The sequence below is a fragment of the Bombina bombina genome, chromosome 5 (genome assembly GCF_027579735.1).
Source record: "Bombina bombina isolate aBomBom1 chromosome 5, aBomBom1.pri, whole genome shotgun sequence".
Classification (NCBI taxonomy): Eukaryota; Metazoa; Chordata; class Amphibia; order Anura; family Bombinatoridae; genus Bombina; species Bombina bombina.
The window spans coordinates 1,107,067,100-1,107,088,385 of NC_069503.1; the positions used below are offsets into that span (position 1 = coordinate 1,107,067,100).

The following is a 21,286-nucleotide window of genomic DNA, read 5'->3' on the forward strand; positions in this document are numbered from 1 at the left end:
GTCTGAACCTTCAGTCTCAATCGTTCCCTTCAGCGGCTATGTGCATGGAAGTCTCATGACTGCAGCATCGGACGTGATCCCCTTTGCTCGTTTTCATATGAGACCTCTCCAGCTTTGTATGCTGAAGCAATGGTGCAGGGATTATACAAAGATATCACAATTAATATCCTTAAATCCCAATGTTCAACTTTCTCTGACTTGGTGGTTAGACCACCACCATATAATTCAAGGGGCCTCTTTTGTGGGGAACTCTAACAGCACAAGGGGTTTGGAAATCTCAAAAGGCGAGGTTACCAATCAATATTTTGGAACTCTGTGCTATTTTCAGGGCTCTTCAGGTTTGGCCTCTGTTGAAGGGAGAAAAATGTATTTGTTTTCAGACAGACAATGTCACAACTGTGGCATATGTCAATCATCAGGGCGGGACTCGCAGTCCCATAGCTATGAAAGAAGTATCTTGGATACTTGCTTGGGCGGAATCCAGCTCTTGTCTAATTTCTGCAGTACATATCTCAGGTATAGACAATTGGGAAGCGGATTATCTCAGCTGTCAGACTTTACATCCGGGGGAGTGTTCTCTCCATCCAGATGTGTTTTTTCAGATTCTTCAGATGTGGGGTCTTCCAGAAATAGATCTGATGGCTTCTCATCTAAACAAGAAACTTGCCAGGTACCTATCCAGGTCCAGGGATCCTCATGCGGAGTCGGTAGATGCGTTAGCAGTTCCTTGGTTTTACCAACCTGCTTATATCTTTCCGCCTCTAATTCTTCTTCCAACAGTGATTTCCAAAATCATCATGGAACATTTGTTTGTGTTTCTGGTAGTTCCAGCATGGCCTCACAGGTTCTGGTATGTGGACCTTGTCCGGATGTCCAGTTGTCAACCTTGGCCACTTCCTTTAAGACCAGACCTTCTGTCTCAAGGACCGTTTTTCCATCAGGATCTCAAATTGCTAAATTTGAAGGTATGGAAATTGAACGCTTAGTGCTTAGTCATAGAGGTTTCTCTGACTCAGTGATTGATACTATGTTACAGGCTCGTAAATCTGTTTCTAGGAAGATTTATTATCAAGTTTGTAAGACTTATATTTCATGGTGTTCTTCTCATAAATTCTCCTGGCATTATTTTAGAATTCCTAGAATTTTACAGTTTCTTCAGGATGGTTTGGATAAAGGCTTATCTGCAAGTTCCTTGAAGGGACAAATCTCTGCTCTTTCTGTTTTATTTCACAGAAAGATTGCTAAGCTTCTTGATATTCACTGTTTTGTTCAGGCTTTGGTCCGTATCAAGACTGTCATTAAATCAATCTCTCCTCCTTGGAGTCTTAATTTGGCTTTGAAAGCTTTACAGGCTCCTTCTTTTGAGCCTATGCATTCTTTGGATATTATACTACTTTCTTGGAAAGTGTTATTCTTTTTGGCTATCTCTTCTGCTAGAAGAGTTTCTGAATTATCTGCTCTTTCTTGTGAGTCACCTTTTCTGATTTTTCATCAAGATAAGGCAGTTTTGTGGACTTCATTTAAATTTTTACCTAAAGTTGTGAATTCTAACAACATTAATAGGGAAATTGTTGTCCCCTATGTGTCTAAATCCTAATAATTCTTTGGAAAGATCCTTACATTCTCTGGATGTTGTAAGAGCTTTGAAACATTATGTCAAAGCTATTAAAGATTTTAGAAATACTTCTAGTCTTTTCTGGTTCTAGGAATGGTCATAAAGCTTCTGCCATTTCTTTGGCATCTTGGTTAAAGCTTCTGATTCATAAGGCTTATGTGGAGTGGGGTCAGGCCCCGCCTCAGAGAATCACAGCTCATTCTACTGGATCAGTCTCCACTTAGTGGGCTTTTAAGAATGAAGCTTCAGTTGATCAGATTTGCAAAGCAGCAACTTGGTCTTATTTGCATACATTTACTAAATTCTACAGTTTCGATGTATTTGCTTCTTCAGAAGCAGTTTTTGGTAGTAAAGTTCTTCAGGCAGCTGTTTCAGTTTGATTCATCTGCTTATGTTTTAAGTTTTTTCTTTCATTTATGAGAAAAACTTATTTTTTTGGTTGTGGATTTAATTTTTTCAGCAGAAAGTGGCTATTTTTATTTTATCCCTCCCTCTCTAGTGACTCTTGTGTGGAGTTCCACATCTTGGGTATTTCTATCCCATACGTCACTGGCTAATGGACTCTTGCCAATTACATGAAAGAAAACATAATTTATGTAAGAACTTACCTGATAAATTAATTTCTTTCATATTGGCAAGAGTCCATGAGACTCACCCCTTTTTATGGTGGTTATGTTTTTTTGTATAAAGCACAATTATATTTCCAATTCCTTTTTTAATGCTTTTTACTCCTTTTTTCTATCACCCCACTACTTGGCTATTCGTTAAACTGAATTGTGGGTGTGGTGAGGGGTGTATTTATAGGCATTTTGAGGTTTGGGAAACTTTGCCCCTCCTGGTAGGATTGTATATCCCATACGTCACTAGCTCATGGACTCTTGCCAATATAAAATAAATGAATTTATCAGGTAAGTTCTTACATAAATTATGTTTTTGAATGTTTAGCTTTTTTCCTTTACTGTAGTCATTTACAGAAGGCTATAAACTGAACCCTTTACTGATTAAACAATCACTGTGCAAAATATTACAGGTTCAGTATTCTGAATTCTGCAGGTTGCATCCCTCTAGGGGTAGTGAAAAAAAATCTTTAATAAGAGCAAAATTAATGATTGTGAATTGCAAACATGTTTAGTTTTTTAAACTGCTTATAGGGGGAAATACAATTTTAGTTTGTAACTTTAAAAGTACAGATGTTACACTTTGTATTGTAAAAGTTAATATTTATATTCTCCAGGATCCTCAGTACATCCAAGAGGCTCTGACGAATGCGTTGCTTATGGATGCAGTTGTTGGCTCTTTACAAAGCCCCAAAGCAATTTATGCTGCTTCCAAACTCTCTCATTTTGACAAGATGAGAAATGAAGGTATTTTCCTTTAGCTGATTCATATATCCTACAGTTCACTAAGCAGTCTCTGATACTTGTCTTTTTATAGAATTACAGAATCTGTTGGTACATTACAAATACAGATTATAATATTATTTTTATTATTATTATTATTATTATTATTATTATTAATATTAATAATAATAATAATAATATATGTGCAGTGCAGAGAGAGTCTGAAGGGTGCATTATTTTAACCTTTATTTATACATTAGGCTATCTAATTCCTTTAAGAAAGAATACATGTGTATAACTTTTCACTTTTGCATAGACAAATATTCAATTGCTTTATAGTTTAAATGGAAATTCTATTGTAAACATAAAATCTTCTACTTACAGCATTTTCATTTTGAACATTCCATTATTATTTTTCTTAGCTTTTAACAGTTTACAGTGGAGGGAGTGATTTTTCTGCTTATCTCCAAGTGGGTGGCAAATTCCATATACAAGTGCCCTAATTTGCTAAAATCTGGGTTTACCACCATACTACCTGATTTCATTGACTCCAATTGTACTTCTCAAAGAAAGTTTGTGGCTGTGTGTGGCTGTTTTTAAATGACAAAATACTAACCCAGTGCCTCATTATTCTTGTCAGTGCCCATGATGGTTCCAAAAACCACTGCGGAGACATTGAAGCACCGAATAAATCCTTCTGCTGGTGAAACCGTTTCACAGTCTGTAGATGTGCTGCTGTACACACCTGGTAAGGCGCTGTTTGGATTCCTCACCTGAGATAAAAATTATAAAGTTATACATATGAATAGTGAGAGAATAAGTTGTATTAACTATTTGAATTTCACAATGAGCTTTATATGTACTTACTTTCCTTGAACACCTGAACTAGTAAAAGCATAACTGTGTCATGTGTTGTTTTTAAACTGATTTTTACAAATAAAGGGACACTCAAGTCAAAATTAAACCTTCATGATTCAGATAGAGGAGCAATTTTTTTTTTATTTTTTTTTAAATAGTTTTTATTGTTTTAAAAGATAAATGAACATAAGAGCATCAAAAGCATGTACATACATATCAATAGTACATACAACAGGAATAACAGGATTAACCAGAGGTAGTATTATATAAAACAATCACATAAAATAAGGAGCACAAGAGAGAGAATGCTGGATGTTTAAGTCCATGTTCGGTGTCTGTTGGTCAATGATCTTATTCCCACCTCTCCATGGGAGGCTGCAAAAGTCCATTTGTTGTGGAAAAAAGACCCATATTATTAATAACCCATATAAGTCAGCAAACTCCTTAGTGTATAGAGGTTTCATCATCATAAATGTTCATACCAAAATTATAGCTTAAACATAGAATATGACAATCAGAAATGTTAACCAGATTATACATAGAAAAAAGAAAAAAAAAAGAAACTGTGTCAAGCTATCCAAAAAGGAGAGAAAAGAAAAAAAAACAAAAAAAGAGGGGGGTATACACCGACAAGGGATAGGAGCGGGGGAGGTTGGAAGGGTTCAGATAAGGGGAAGAAAGGGGGAATGGGCAGGAGGACATTAGTAGCACCGGTTACAACTAACCCGAGGAACCTAAAGTCCCCAGAGTGTTTGTAGGGGGAATTACTCTGGGCGAAGTGCCCAAATTTGGGACTGAAGGTCTGTGGTCCCGTGGACATGGGAGACATAGGACTCCATTCTTTTAACAAAATCCAGTATGTCCATCACTTGTTCCCACGAAGGGACAGTGCGTTGCAGCCACATACGCGCTACAGCCAATTTAACAGCTAGAAATAGGTAAATACAGAATAGTTTCTGAGGTAGAGTCAATTTCCTAGGCAAGATGTGGAACAGGCATGAACTAGGGGACAGAGGTAAGTGGATATTCCCTGAAGAGCAGTATCGGATTGATTTTTGCCAAAGCGGCTGAATCTGACTGCAAGACCACCAAATATGTTGGGGCGTTCCCAACTCCTCACAGCCCCTCCAACATTTGGGTGAATTGACTGCCGAGATTTTAAACAAGCGGATAGGAGTCATATGCCATTGTAGCATAACCTTGAGAAATAACTCGTACAGGGTTATGCAGTATATAGCTTTCTTGGTTAATTGGACAGCCATCCGCCATTGTTGTGGCTCGTTTGAAACCATCAGGGAAGATTCCCATCGCCGTACTGGAGGGGATTTATAGAAAACTGGAGGCTTCATGAGCGTAAGATACGAGATGGACAGAAGTTTACCGGGGGATGTCATAGAGTCCCAGCGAACTTCCCAAGCGGTTTTAGACCTTAGTGGGCCCGCACCAAAGCCCCACGAGAGGAGAAGGCTACGTAGTCTCCAGAATTCAAAGTGCAATCGAGGAGGCGGATTAAACTTCCGAAGAAAGTCCTGGTAGTTTAGTAGCTTATCCCCTGCATAGAAATCTGCTATTCTAGTCAACCCCAAAGCGAGCCATAAGTTGGGATGGGAGTCTGGCAATGACAATAGCAGCCCCCTAAGGGAATGCGATGGCGAGGGATGCGGCGCTACGGTCGAAAGGTTGCGAACCTTATCCCAAAACTGCAAATTTGATTTGACAATAGGATTAGTCAAAAGGGCTGGCGTCCTAGAGTGTCTAGGGATCCACACTAGATCTTGTAGGGTGAATCCAGCCGGGAGGGATGCTTGTTCAATCTCTGCCCATCGACTCTCCAACGGCAGCTTCCATTGGGTTACATGAGAGAGTCTGGCAGCCTCATGGTATTTTAGGATATTGGGGGCAGCCGCCCCACCAGCCAGAAGAGGTTGTTGTAGAATATTAGTAGCAAGTCTCGGAACCTTATTGCGCCAAATGAATTTGTTACATAGTTGTTGGAATTTGTAAATTGTAGATCTAGGAATCGGGATGGGTAGGGAGCGGAATAGGTAGGTAAGCTTTGGTAGGAGGCTCATTTTGAAGGCCGCGATTCGACCCAGCCATGACAGTGACGGGACATTCCAAGTGTCGGTCGATTTTTCAATAGTTGACAATAAGGGATTGAAATTCAATTCTATCATCTTCGGAATACTATGTGAGAGATAAACCCAGAGATGTTTGATATGAGTCGTAGACCACACGAACTTATAAGTGCGTTTCAGTTCATTAAGAGTCCCGTCTGAAATGTTAATAGCATACGCCTCAGTCTTGAGGACATTTAGCTTGTAGTAACTGACTAAGGAGAATTTATTCAGTAGGGAAAATAGATGGGGAAGAGAAGTAATAGGATCCGACACAAGCACTGTTAGATCGTCTGCAAACAAAGCAGTCTTCTGCTCCGTGTGATGGATACATACCCCTCGGATTAAGGGGCATGACCGGATGGCCTCGGCTAAGGGTTCCATCATGAGGGCAAAAATAAGTGGGGACATTGGACATCCTTGTCTCGTGCCGTTCGTTATTGAGAAAGTTCTGGAGCAAAACCCCAGACCCCTGACTACTGCTGACGGGGTAGAGTAAAGAGCCGCGATTGCCGTGATGAAGGGCTGCGGAAGACCAAAGCGCCGCAGCACAGCAAACATATATTTCCAGTTCACCCTGTCGAAGGCCTTCTCGGCGTCCAACGACAGGGTGACACAGGGCAAGTGGGAACCATGAGCTTCAAGGTAGACATTCAGGAGACGTCTTGTATTGTCTGGGCCTTGCCGATGTAGGACAAAGCCCACCTGATCTGGTCTGACCAGCGCTGGTAGTAAAGAATTGAGGCGCGAGGCTAAAATCTTAGCGTACAACTTAACGTCTAGGTTCAACAGTGAAATCGGCCTATAGCTGCCACAAAGGGTCAAGTCCTTTCCCTGCTTCGGGAGAGTAATGATAGTGGCCTGTAAAAATTCGGCCGAAAAGGTGCCCCGTTCGCTTGCTAGCGTAAAGAAACGTCCTAGAATGGGAAGTAGTTGGGTTTGAAACTTTTTATAAAATAGATCAGAGAAGCCGTCTGGTCCTGGTGATTTAAAGGCCTTAAGAGATTTGATAGCTTTTTTAATTTCTATTAGTGAAATGGGATTCTGCAAAGAGTCAATGCAGTCTTGTGGGGCCGAAGGGAGGTTCAGCGAGGCTAAAAATGTCTCTATTCTCAGATGTTGGAGGGCTAATTGAGCCGTCCTGTTGTAGATTATAGAGGGCGGCATAGTAATCTGCAAAAGCATTGCCAATATCTGTGGGTTTTATAACACACCGTCCATCTATCTTCAGCATGGGGATGCGCGCTGCCGCCGTTTTCTGGCGTAACCTATTGGCCAATAATCTATCAGCTTTATTACCCTTATGGTAGTATATTTCTTTAAGCCGTAGAAGTCTCACGGCTGTCCTCTCGGACTCCAACTGTACTATACGGGCCTTAAGATCCACTAGTTGCTTGGACAGTGTATCTGTGGGGTTCATTTTATGTTCCCCAGAAATCTTTCGGAGGCTCATAGTAAGTTGTGCAAGGGTTTCTCCTTTGCGTTTTTTCTCGGCTGCTGCTATTTTTATAAACGACCCTCGGATATATGCTTTCAGTGCAGCCCATAAAGTGAAGTCGTCAACTTCACCATTGTCATTAGAAGCTAGAAACTCGGTAATGTCTTCAGCAATGGAAGCCTCCGTTCCAGGATTGGAAAACAAGTGAGGATGCAAGCGCCATGTTGCCGCTCGTTGAAGTTCTATGGAGGATCGTAAATTAATATATACAGGATCATGGTCGGACCATGGGCATTGAGGAATCCAAGTACGAGTCACACCATCCAGAAGACCCGGGTCACAGAAGAAAAAATCTAACCGCGAATATGAGCGATGTACTGGAGAGAAATAAGTATAATCCCGAGCAGTCGAGTTAAGGGCACGCCAGATGTCAAATAGGTTGAAGCGGTAGATTAAGTGTCGAAATTGGTGCGATAATTCAGCCATTGGCTTAGGGAATTTGCGGGGGGTGTCCGATCGTCTATCCAGATTGGGGTCCCATATAAGATTGAAATCCCCGGCGAGAAGCAAAAGGCCCTGACGCAGAGTCTCCAGTTTCTGGAGAAACTTGCGTAGAGACCGAATGTGTTGCTTATTAGGTCCATAATAAGAGGCTAGCGTATACAGCGCACCGTCCAGTTTACAGACTAGAATCAGGTATCGTCCCTGAGGGTCAGAGTCAACAAAAATTTTCTCGTAAGAGACATCTTTATGTATGAGGATAGCCGTTCCTCTTGATTTCTGAGAGAAACTGGCAGTTTCAACTATCGGATACAATTTAGACTGGATGGGTGTCTTTGTACCTTTTACCCAGTGGGTCTCTTGAAGGAAAACCAGGTGGGCCCGAGCCTTGGCTAAAGATCTAAGGCAGAGACTGCGCTTAGTCGGAGAGTTGAGTCCTCTCACATTGTGAGTGACACAACAGTATGGCATAGTTACAAATGTGCGTCCTCTCGCTATAGGCTGGGGTCGGGTGGATTGTCAGGACAGTGATGGGTAGTTGGGGAAGGGACAAAAAGGGCGGAGGACACGAGAGGAAAAGGGGAGGAAAAGAAGAGAAAAAAAAAAAAAAAAAAAAGGAAGGAAGGATTGCTTAGGATAAATACAATTCAACACAGTCTCATAAATAAAAGAAAATTAATACTGGTACAAACAATATTCAAGTTAAAACGTACAAACAGTCAAATAAGAGTACAAGGTGCGGTATATAAACAAGGTAAACCGCGTATGCAGTCTCTAGAATACGTTTCCAGAGTACTTTAAGTGGGGGGAGTGGTAGCCAGTGCCAGCTGGCAATTTAGTTATTAAATCTGCATCATTGGGAGAGCTTGACAGGGGAAAGAAAGAGTAAAGTGTGAATGGAAGAGAGGAGGGAGGGATAAGTACACACACAGGCCCCGGATCCAGGGGGGAAAGATTGACAGAGTGGGTAGAAAAGAAGAGAGAGGATCAAGATGGGATAAAAGGAAGAGAGAAAAAAAAAAAAAAAAAAAAGGGGGAAGAGAAGAGGGGGAGAGTGGGGGGAAATAGCATCAATTTCGGACCAAATCTATTAATGCAATAATAGTGAATGTTAAACATCAACATAACAGTGAGAATCTAAAGCAAAAGGGTAAACCAGCCCCCTGTTCAGCACCCCACCTCCATATCCCGGAAATCGCAGGTAGTTCGTCAACCCATCTAGTAGAAGATGGGACTGATAGTATGCTAATGGTGGAGGAAGCATGCAGCACAGGATGGCCCAGGTATTGCAAAATATATCAGCCAAGATGTGGCTCCACATAACCATACAACATATAAAGGGTAGTACAATGTAAGAAAACATCAACAGTATTGATATATTAGGCCATCAGCTGGCGGAATGTATCCGCCCCGCCAACCGAGTAAACTTTTGTAGTACCCAACAATATAATAACCGCTATGGTAAAAACAACATATAATCTGTACATTGCAGTAAGTTCACGGCATCTTCAAGCACTATCAATTAAATACTAGAGAACTATTATGCCAGTTGGAAAGCACGATACTTCCCGGTGTTGCGGGCGGCAGACAATGCCCGAACCCATTGTAAGATAGATGGGGGAGGATGTCACCGAAAGAGGTACCGTGAAGCACAAGTGGCATATACAACACAGCATACATCATCTGTAATTTAGATGGATTAGAAAGTAGAGGAGCAATTTTAAACAACTTTCCCATTTACTTCCATTAACAAAATGTGCACATTTTTGCACTTCTCTTACAAGTCTCAACAAAGGAGGTTGTGAGAGGAGACAGGAGTAACATTCTTCAATCAAAAGTTTATTATTTTAAAATAGCACCGGAGTGTGCTGTTTGTTCTCTCAGGCAGTATTTAGAAGAAGAATCTGCCTGCGTTTTTTCTATGATCTTAGCAGACGTAACTAAGATCCACTGGCTGTTCTCGCACATTCTGAGGAGTGGGGTACTTTCAGAGAAGGGAATAGCATGCGGGGTCCCCCGCAAATGAGGTATGTGCAGTAAAATATTTTCTAGGAATGGAATTGACTATGAAAACACTGCTGTTACCCATATGACATAAGTACAGCCTTTAATGCAGTAGTAGCGACTGGTATCAGGCTGATAAATGTATGCGCAGTTGAGTTATTTTCTAGGGACTAGAATTTAACTTTAAATACTGTTAGTACTGAAATAAATGTATGAGCCTTAACTGCAGTAGAAGCGACTGGTAGCAGGCTTCAGTGATAACTTTGCATAACACTGGAAAGTTGTTTTTTAAAACGTTTACTGGCATGTTATTCGTTTTGTGAGGTACTTTGGTGATAAATCTTTTTGGGCATGAGACGGTCCCTAAGGTGGAGGGAGCAGTTTCTACTTTAGCCAAGCGTACCACTATTCCGGTGGAGGATAGTTGTGCTTTCTCAGATCCAATGGATAAAAAATTAGGTTACCTTAAGAAAATGTTTGTTCAACAAGGTTTTATATTACAGCCCCTTGCATGCATTGCGCCCGTCACTGCTGCAGCGGCTTTCTGGTTTGAGTCTCTGGAAGAGGCTATTCGCACAGCACCATTGGATTAGACTTTGAACAAGCTTAAAGCCCTTAAGCTAGCTAATGCATTTGTTTCGGATGCCGTTGTGCATTTAACCAAACTAACGGCTAAGAACTCCGGATTCGCCATTCAGGCGCGCACAGCGCTATGGCTTAAATCCTGGTCAGCAGATGTAACCTCTAAATCTAAATTGCTTAATATTCCTTTCAAAGGGCAAACCTTATTCGGGCCCGGCTTGAAGGAGATTATTGCTGACATTACTGGAGGTAAGGGTCACACCCTTCCTCAGGACAGGGCCAAATCAAAGGCCAAACAGTCTAGTTTTCGTGCCTTTCGTAATTTCAAGGCAGGATCAGCATCAACTTCCTCCGCTCCAAAACAGGAAGGAACTGCTGCTCGTTACAGACAGGGTTGGAAAAGCAACCAGTCCTGGAACAAGGGCAAGCAGGCCAGAAAGCCTACTTCTGCCCCTAAGACAGCATGAAGAGAGGGCCCCCTATCCGGAAACGGATCTAGTGGGGGGCAGACTTTCTCTCTTCGCCCAGGCTTGGGCAAGAGATGTCCAGGATCCCTGGGCGTTGGAGATTATATCTCAGGGATACCTTCTGGACTTCAAAGCTTCTCCTCCACAAGGGAGATTTCATCTTTCAAGGTTATCAGCAAACCAAATAAAGAAAGAGGCTTTTCTTCACTGTGTACAAGACCTCCTAGTAATGGGGGTGATCCACCCAGTTCCGTGGACGGAACAAGGGCAAGGATTTTACTCAAATCTGTTTGTGGTTCCCAAGAAAGAGGGAACCTTCAGACCAATCTTGGACCTAAAGATCTTAAACAAATTCCTAAGAGTTCCATCATTCAAAATGGAGACTATTCGAACCATCCTACCCATGATCCAAGAGGGTCAGTATATGACCACAGTGGACTTAAAGGATGCCTACCTTCACATACCGATTCACAAAGATCATTATCGGTACCTAAGGTTTGCCTTTCTAGACAGGCATTACCAGTTTGTAGCTCTTCCCTTCGGGTTAGCTACTGCCCCGAGAATTTTTACAAAGGTTCTGGGCTCGCTTCTGGCGGTACTAAGACTGCGAGGCATAGCGGTGGCTCCGTACTTAGACGACATTCTGATACAAGCGTCAAGTTTTCAAAATGCAAAGTCTCATACAGAGATAGTTCTAGCATTTCTGAGGTCGCATGGGTGGAAAGTGAACATGGAAAAGAGTTCTCTGTTACCACTCACAAGGGTTCCCTTTCTAGGGACTCTTATAGATTCTGTAGAGATGAAGATTTACTTGACGGAGTCCAGGTTATCAAAAATCCTAAATGCTTGCCGTGTCCTTCATTCCATTCCAAGCCCATCAGTAGCTCAGTGCATGGAAGTAATCGGCTTAATGGTCGCGGCAATGGACATAGTGCCATTTGCGCGCCTGCATCTCAGACCGCTGCAATTATGCATGCTGAGTCAGTGGAATGGGGATTACTCAGATCTGTCCCCTTTACTAAATCTGGACCAGGAGACCAGAGATTCTCTTCTCTGGTGGTTGTCTCGGATTCATCTGTCCAAGGGAATGACTTTTCGCAGACCAGATTGGACGATTGTAACAACAGATGCCAGCCTTCTAGGCTGGGGCGCAGTCTGGAATTCCCTGAAGGCTCAGGGATCATGGACTCAGGAGGAGAAACTCCTTCCAATAAACATTCTGGAATTAAGAGCGATATTCAATGCTCTTCTAGCTTGGCCTCAGTTAGCAACACTGAGGTTCATCAGATTTCAGTCGGACAACATCACAACTGTGGCTTACATCAATCATCAAGGGGGAACCAGGAGTTCCCTAGCGATGTTAGAAGTCTCAAAGATAATTCGCTGGGCAGAGTCTCACTCTTGCCATCTGTCAGCGATCTACATCCCAGGCGTGGAGAACTGGGAGGCAGACTTTCTAAGCCGCCAGACCTTTCACCCGGGGGAGTGGGAACTTCACCCAGAGGTATTTGCTCAACTGATTCTCCGTTGGGGCGAACCGGAACTGGATCTCATGGCTTCTCGCCAGAACGCCAAGCTTCCTTGTTACGGATCCAGGTCCAGGGACCCGGGAGCGGTGCTGGTAGATGCACTAGCAGCCCCTTGGACTTTCAACATGGCTTATGTGTTCCCACCGTTTCCGTTGCTGCCTCGTCTGATTGCCAGGATCAAACAGGAGAGAGCATCGGTGATTCTGATAGCGCCTGCGTGGCCACGCAGGACCTGGTATGCAGACCTAGTGGACATGTCGTCCTGTCCACCATGGTCTCTGCCTCTGAGGCAGGACCTTCTACTTCAGGGTCCTTTCAACCATCCAAGCCTAATTTCTCTGAGGCTGACTGCATGGAGATTGAACGCTTGATTCTCTCAAAGCGTGGTTTCTCGGAGTCGGTTATTGATACATTGATACAGGCTCGGAAACCGGTTACCAGAAAGATTTACCATAAGATATGGCATAAATATTTACATTGTTGTGAATCCAAGAGTTACTCATGGAGTAAGGTTAGGATTCCTAGGATATTGTCTTTTCTACAAGAGGGTTTAGAAAAGGGTTTATCCGCTAGTTCGTTAAAGGGACAGATTTCTGTTCTGTCTATTCTTTTACACAAACGTCTGGCAGAGAATCCAGACGTTCAGGCTTTTTGTCAGGCTTTGGCTAGGATTAAGCCTGTGTTTAAAACTGTTGCTCCTCCGTGGAGCTTAAACTTGGTTCTTAAAGTTCTTCAGGGTGTTCCGTTTGAACCCCTTCATTCCATTGATATTAAGCTTTTATCTTGGAAAGTTCTGTTTTTGATGGCTATTTCCTCGGCTCGAAGAGTATCTGAGTTATCTGCCTTACATTGCGATTCTCCTTATCTGATTTTTCATTCAGACAAGGTAGTTTTGCGTACTAAACCTGGATTTTTACCTAAGGTTGTTTCTAATAGGAATATCAATCAGGAGATTGTTGTTCCATCATTATGTCCTAACCCTTCTTCAAAGAAGGAACGTCTTTTGCATAATCTGGACGTAGTCCGTGCCCTGAAGTTCTACTTACAGGCAACTAAGGATTTTCGGCAAACTTCTTCTCTGTTTGTCGTTTATTCTGGACAGAGGAGAGGTCAAAAGGCTTCGGCCGCCTCTCTCTCTTTTTGGCTTCGTAGCATAATACGTTTAGCCTATGAGACTGCTGGACAGCAGCCCCCTGAAAGAATTACAGCTCATTCCACTAGAGCTGTGGCTTCCACCTGGGCCTTTAAGAATGAGGCCTCTGTTGAACAGATTTGCAAGGCTGCAACTTGGTCTTCACTTCATACCTTTTCAAAATTTTACAAATTTGACACTTTTGCTTCTTCGGAGGCTGGTTTTGGGAGAAAGGTTCTACAGGCAGTGGTTCCTTCTGTTTAATGTTCCTGCCTTGTCCCTCCCATCATCCGTGTACTTTAGCTTTGGTATTGGTATCCCATAAGTAATGGATGACCCGTGGACTGAACACACTTAACAAGAGAAAACATAATTTATGCTTACCTGATAAATTTATTTCTCTTGTAGTGTGTTCAGTCCACGGCCCGCCCTGTCTTTTTTTGAGGCAGTTCTAAATTTTAATCAAAACTCCAGTCACCACTGCACCGTATAGTTTCTCCTTTCTCGTCTTGTTTCGGTCGAATGACTGGATATGACATGTGAGGGGTGGAGCTATATAGCAGCTCTGCTTGGGTGATCCTCTTGCAACTTCCTGTTGGGAAGGAGAATATATCCCATAAGTAATGGATGACCCGTGGACTGAACACACTACAAGAGAAATAAATTTATCAGGTAAGCATAAATTATGTTTTTAAATCTGTCAGAAAATATCTACTACTCATTTGAAGTGCAGACTAAGTACTATTGCATTGTCTTTGTATCGTGCATTAGTTGTTTAGGCAAATTACTGTATTTACTGGTCCTTTAAAAGCATATTACATTTGGGAAGTTCCAAAAATTTTATTTCTGAAGACCAAAAAAGTGTATTAGATATTTTATAGTTGATCCATCTCCCACAGAAGAATTGTGTCTTGCAGGTAGTTGGCAGTGGGAAGGCTTTATTTCCCCCTGCTATATTCCTACTCACTGATTTCATGCTGGCTTCATACTTGTAGTGCTATTATAGTGATAAAATAACATGTTCTAATTTGTTAGACTCTATACTGCAAAGCTATGTGTTTAATCCCCGCTAGTGATAAAATGACATACACTAATAAATCAGTTCATTTTATCTCTGTAATGGCCTTTTAATGTATTTTAGCTATCACCGCTGGCTTTGTTAATGAGTATCACATTTAAAGAAACATGATACCGAAATGTTAAAGCACATGAAAGTGATGCAGCATAGCTATAAAATGCCGACTAGAAAATGTCACCTGAACATCTCTATGTAAAAAGGAAGATATTTTGCCTCAAATCTCCTAAGTAGTCATACCCCACTGTAAAGAGAGTTTAAACAGCCAGTCAAGATGCTAGTCCCAGGACTTGCAAGGGAATGTGCATCTGGCATGTGCAGACAGTCATGTAAGTTCAGTGAAATTCTAATGAGTTTACAACAAAGGCAAAGCATTACCTCAACATTGCTAATGCTAATTGGCATTTTTTTTTATTGTTTTTCAACTTGCATCTGACGTATAACTGTTTGCACAGCACTTACTCTGGTGAGCTGAAGATATTTTTTACATAGAGGTAAAATATTTTTACATAGAGATGTTCAGGTGATATTTCCTGGCAGTAATGCTGCCTCACTTTCAAGTGATTTAGCATACGAGTCCCTTTAAAGGACAGTACATTCTAAAAGTGTCTGCTGTGCATATGATAAAGCATGTGTTAATTGATAAGCAGACTTTCCACTATCTGTGGGCAGTGACACATCTCACAAGCAAAAAAACAACAATGTGATGTTTTTTTTTTTAGTACAGTATTATCTGTTTTACCAAAAAATGTAATACATTAAAACAAGTTTCCTTTTCTTTCATGTAATTGGCAAGAGTCCATGAGCTAGTGACGTATGGGATATACAATCCTACCAGGAGGGGCAAAGTTTCCCAAACCTCAAAATGCCTATAAATACACCCCTCACCACACCCACAATTCAGTTTTAAAAACTTTGCCTCCTATGGAGGTGGTGAAGTAAGTTTGTGCTAAGATTTCTACGTTGATATGCACTTCTCAGTATTTTGAAGTCCGATTCCTCTCAGAGTACAGTGAATGTCAGAGGGATGTGAAGGGAGTATCACCTATTGAATGCAATGGTTTTCCTCTTGGGAGATCTATTTCTTAGGTTCTCTGTTATCGGTCATAGAGATTCATCTCCTACCTCCCTTTTCAGATTGACGATATACTCTCATATTCCATTACCTCTACTGATAATTGTTTCAGGACTGGTTTGGCTATCTGCTATATGTGGATGGGTGTCTTTTGGTAAGTATGTTTTCATTACTTAAGACACTCAGCTATGGTTTGGCACTTTATGTATTTTATAAAGTTCTAAATATATGTATTGTACTTATATTTGCCATGATTCAGGTTTTCAGTATAATTCCTTTTGCAGACTGTCAGTTTCATATCTGGATCTGGGAAATGCTTTTTTAGGAAAAAATTATTTTTTACCTGGGGTATAGTCTTTTTCAAATTGACTGTCTTTTAAATTTGCAGGCAGATTTAGGCTTGCAAGGGCGCAAAATTCTAAAATTTATTGCGTCATTCATGACGAGAGATTTTTTTTGGCGCGAAGTTACGTTCGTTGACGCAACTTCGTTATTTCCAGTGTCTTAGATGATGCAGAATCCTTCACAAAGGTTGATGTCATTTCCAGACGTTTTAGACGGCAAAAAATATTTTTCTGTTTGTGTCGTGCGTCATACTTGGCGCCAAATATTTTCATTATTTAAGACCCCATTCCTATATGTCAGAGGGCTATGCTGTTTGCATTTGTTCCCATTTCTGAAACTGCCATATAAGGAAATGGATCATTTTGCTTTATATGTTGTTTTTTTCTCTTACATTTGCAAGATGTCTCAATCTGATCCTGTTTCAGAAATCACTGTTGGAACCCTGCTGCCTGATAACAGTTCTACCAAAACTAAGTGCATTTGTTGTAAACTTGAGGAGGTTATATCTCCAGCTGTGGTTTGTAATAGTTGTCATGATAAACCTTTACATGCAGAAAATGTATCCATCAGTAGTAGTAGTTGTTCCCTCAACATCTAATGCACAAGATATACCTGTAAATTTAAAAGAATTTATTTCTGATTCTATTCAGAAGGCTTTGTCTGCCATCCCACCTTCTAATAAACGTAAAAGGTCTTTTAAAACTTCTCATAAAGTTGATGAAATTTCAAATGACCGACAACAAACTGAATTATCCTTCTCTGATGAGGATCTATCTGGTTCAGAAGATCCTGTTTCAGATATTGACACTGACAAATCTTATTTGTTTAAAATGGAGTATATTCGTTCTTTGTTAAAGGAAGTGTTGATTACATTGGATATGGAGGAAACTAGACCTCTTGATATTAAAACTAGTAAACGTTTAAATTCTGTTTATAAACCTCCTGTGGTTATTCCTGAGGTTTTTCCAGTTCCTGATGCTATTTCAGATATAATTTCTAAGGAATGGAAAAGGCTGGTACTTTTATTCCTTCTTCAAGGTTTAAAAAATTGTATCCTTTGCCAGCAGTTACATTGGAGTTTTGGGAAAGATCCCCAAAGTTGATGGGGCTATCTCTACTCTTGCTAAACGTACTACTATTCCTACGGAAGATAGTACTTCTTTTAAAGATCCTTTAGATAGGAAACTTGAATCTTATCTAAGGAAAGCTTATTTATATTCAGGTCATCTTCTCAGGCCTGCAATTTATTTAGCTGATGTTGCAGCTGCTTCAACTTTTTGGTTGGAAACTTTAGCGCAACAAGTATCGGATCCTGATTTGTCTAGCATTGTTAATTTAATTCAACATGTTAATAATTTTATTTGTGATGCCATTTTTTTATATCACAATTGATGTTAAATCTATGTCTATAGCTATTTTAGCTAGAAGAGCTTTGTGGAATCTTGGAATGCTGACATGACTTCTAAGTCCAGATTGCTATCTCTTTCTTTCCAAGGTAATAAGTTATTTGGTTCTCAGTTGGATTCAATAATTTCAACTGTCAATGGGGGGAAGGGAGTTTTTTGCCTCAGGATATAAGACCTAAGGGTAAATCTAAAGCTTCTAACCGTTTTCGTTCCTTTCGACAGAATAAGGAACAGAAACCTAATCCTTCCCCCAAAGAATCTGTTTCCAATTGGAAGCCTTCCTCAAATTGGAATAAGTCCAAGCCATTTAAGAGATCAAAGCCAGCCCCCAAGTCCGCATGAAGGTGTGGCCCTCATTCCAGCTCAGCTGGTAGGGGGCAGATTAAGATTTTTCAAAGATGTTTGAATCAATCAATTCGGTCCAAAATCAATGGATTCAGAATAGGATTCAGAGTAAGACCGCCTGTGAGAAGATTTTTTCTCTCACGCATTCCGGCAAACCCAGTAAAGGCTCAGGCTTTCCTGAAGTGTGTTTCAGACCTGGAGTCATCAGGGGTAATCATGCCAGTTCCGTTTCAGGAACAGGGTCTGGGGTTTTATTCAAATCTATTCATTGTCCCAAAGAAAGAAAATTCATTCAGACCAGTTTTGGATCTAAAAATTTTGAATCGATATGTAAGAGTACCAACTTTCAAAATGGTGACTATAAGGACTATTCTGCCTTTTTGTTCAGCAAGGGCATTATATGTCCACAATAGACTTACAGGATGCATATCTTCATATTCCGATTCATCCAGAACACTATCAGTTACTGAAATTCTCTTTTCTAGATGAGCATTACCAATTTCTTACTCTTCCTTTTGGCCTTGCAACAGCTCCAATAATCTTTTCGAAGGTTCTCGGGGCCCTACTCTCTGTAATCTGAGAGTGGGGTATTGCGGTGTTTCCTTATTTGGACGATATCTTGGTTCTTGCTCAGTCTTTACGTTCTGCAGAATCTCACTAGTGTTGTTTCTTCAAAAACATGGTTGGAGGATCAATTTACCAAAAAGTTCTTTGATTCCTTAGACAAGGGTAACCTTTTTAGGTTTCCAGATAGATTCAGTGTCCATGACTCTGTCTCTAACAGACAAGAGACAATTAAAATTGGTTTCAGCTTGTCAGAACCTTCAGTCTCAGTCATTCCCTTCAGTGGCTATGTGCATGGAAGTTTTAGGTCTCATGACTGCAGCACTGGACGCAATCCCCTTTGGTGGTTTTCATATGAGACCTCTCCAGCTTTGTATGCTGAACCAATGGTGCAGGAATTATTCAAGGATATCACAATTAATATCCTTAAATCCCAATGTTCGACTATCTCTGACTTTGTGGTTAGAACACCATCGTATTGTTCTAGGGGCCTCTTTCGTTTGTCCAACCTGGACTGTGATCTCAACAGATGCAAGTTTTTCAGGTTGGGGAGCTGTTTGGGGATCCCTGACAGCACAAGGGGTTTGGAAATCTCAAGAGGCGAGATTACCAATAAATATTTTGGAACTCCGTGCGATTCTCAGGGCTCTTCAGTTTTGGCCTCTATTGAAGAGAGAACCGTTCATTTGTTTTCAGACAGACAATATCACAACTGTGGCATATGTCAATCATCAGGGTGGGACTCACAGTCCTCAAGCTATGAAAGAAGTATCTTGGATACTTGTTTGGGCAGAATCCAGCTCCTGTCTAATTTCTGCGGTTCATATCTCAGGTATAGACAATTGGGAAGCGGATTATCTCAGTTGTCAGACTTTACATCCGGGAGTGTGGTCTCTCCACCCAGATGTGTTTTCTCAAATTGTTTAGATGTTGGGTCTTCCAGAAATAAATTTGATGGCATCCCATCTAAACAAGAAACTTCCCAGGTACCTGTCTAGGTCCAGGGATCCTCGGGCGGAAGCAGTGGATGCGTTGACAATTCCTAGGTGTTATCAACCTGCTTATATTTTCCCGCCTCTAGTTCTTCCAAGAGTGATCTCCAAAATCATCATGGAGCAATAGTTTGTGTTGCTGGTGGCTCCAGCATGGCCTCACAGGTTTTGGTATGCAGATCTTGTTTGGATGTCCAGTTGCCAACCTTGGCCACTTCCAATAAGACCGGACCTTCTGTGTCAATGTCCGTTTTTTCATCAGGATCTCAAATCATTATATTTGAAGGTATGGAAATTGAACGCCTAGTGCTTCGTCATAGAGGTTTCTCTAATTCAGTAATTAATACTATGTTACAGGCTCGTAAATCTGTTTCTAGAAAGATTTATTATCGAGTTTGGAAGACTTTTTCAGAGTGTTCCTCTCATAAATTCTCTTGGCATTCTTTTTAGAATTCCTAGAATTTTACAGTTTCTTCAGGATGGTTTGGATAATGGTTTGTCTGCAAGTTCCTTGAAAGGACAAATCTCTGCTCTTTCTGTTTTATTCCACAGAAAAATTGCTAAACTTCCTAATATTCACTGTTTTGTACAGGCTTTGGTTCGTATCAAGCCTGTCATTAAATCAATCTCTCCTCCTTGGAGTCTTAATTTGGTTTTGAAGGCTTTACAGGTTCATTTGAGCCTATGCATTCTTGGACATTAAACTACTTTCTTGAAAAGTGTTTTGTCCATATTTTTTGCTAGAAGAGTTTCTGAATTATCTGCTCTCTCTTTGAATCTCCTTTTCTGATTTTTCATCAGGATAAGGCAGTTTTGCGGACTTCATTTAAATTCTTACCTAAGGTTGTGAATTCTAACAACATTAATAGAGAAAGTGTTGTCCCTTCTTTGTGTCCTAATCCTAAGAATTCTTTGGAGAGATCTTAACATTCTTTGGATGTGGTGAGAGCTCTGAAATATTATGTTGACGCTACTAAAGATTTCAGGAAGACTTCTTGTCTATTTGTTGTCTTTTCTGGTTCCAGGAAAGGTCAGAAGGCTTCTGCCGTGTCTTTGGCATCATGGTTAAAGCTTTTGATTCTTAAAGCTTATTTGGAGTCGGGTAAAGACCTGCCTCAGAGAATTACAGCTCATTCTACTAGATCAGTTTCCACTTCTTGGGCTTTTAAGAATGAAGCTTCAGTTGATCAGATTTGCAAAGCAGCAACTTGGTCTTCTTTGCATTCATTTACTAAATTCTACCATTTTTGATGTATTTGCTTCTTCGGAAGTAGTTTTGGTAGAAAAGTTCTTCAGGCTGCTGTTTCAGTTTGATTCTTCTGCTTCTGATTTAAGTTTTTTTTTCCTTTCATTTATGAGAATAAACTTACGTTTTGGGTTGTGGATTCATTTTTTTTCAGTGGAAAATGTCTGTTTTTATTTTTATCCCTCCCTCTCTAGTGACTCTTGCGTGGAGTTCTACTTCTTGGGTATTGCTATCCCATACGTCACTAGCTCATGGACTCTTGCCAATTACATGAACGAAAACATAATTTATGTAAGAAGTTACCTAATAAATTAATTTCTTTCATATTGGCAAGAGTCCATGAGGCCCACCCTTTTTATGGTGGTTATGATTTTTTTGTATAAAGCACAATTATTTCCAAATTCCTTTGTTGGTGCTTTTTACTCCTTTCTTTTCACCCCACTACATGGCTATTCGTTAAACTGAATTGTGGGTGTGGTGAGGGGTGTATTTGTAGGCATTTTGAGGTTTGGGAAGCTTTGCCCCTCCTGGTAGGATTGTATATCCCATCGTCACTAGCTCATGGACTCTCGCCAATATGAAAGAAATGAATTTATCAGGTAAGTTCTTGCATAAATTGTTTTTAAGTACATGTGAAATGTAGTATTCTTCCAAA

At 40.8% G+C, this 21,286-nt stretch overlaps 1 protein-coding gene across 2 annotated transcripts in view; it reads left to right on the plus strand.

Annotated features, from left to right (window-relative positions):
• The window catches only part of DENND3 (DENN domain containing 3), a 322,502-nt gene that overhangs the window by 252,422 nt on the left and 48,794 nt on the right, over positions 1 to 21,286 (plus strand). For both annotated transcript variants that reach the window (XM_053715396.1, XM_053715397.1), the window contains 2 exons: positions 2,850 to 2,979; positions 3,596 to 3,703. In XM_053715396.1, coding sequence (XP_053571371.1) covers positions 2,850 to 2,979; positions 3,596 to 3,703 — 238 coding nt within the window. The remainder of the gene's footprint in view (positions 1 to 2,849; positions 2,980 to 3,595; positions 3,704 to 21,286) is intronic.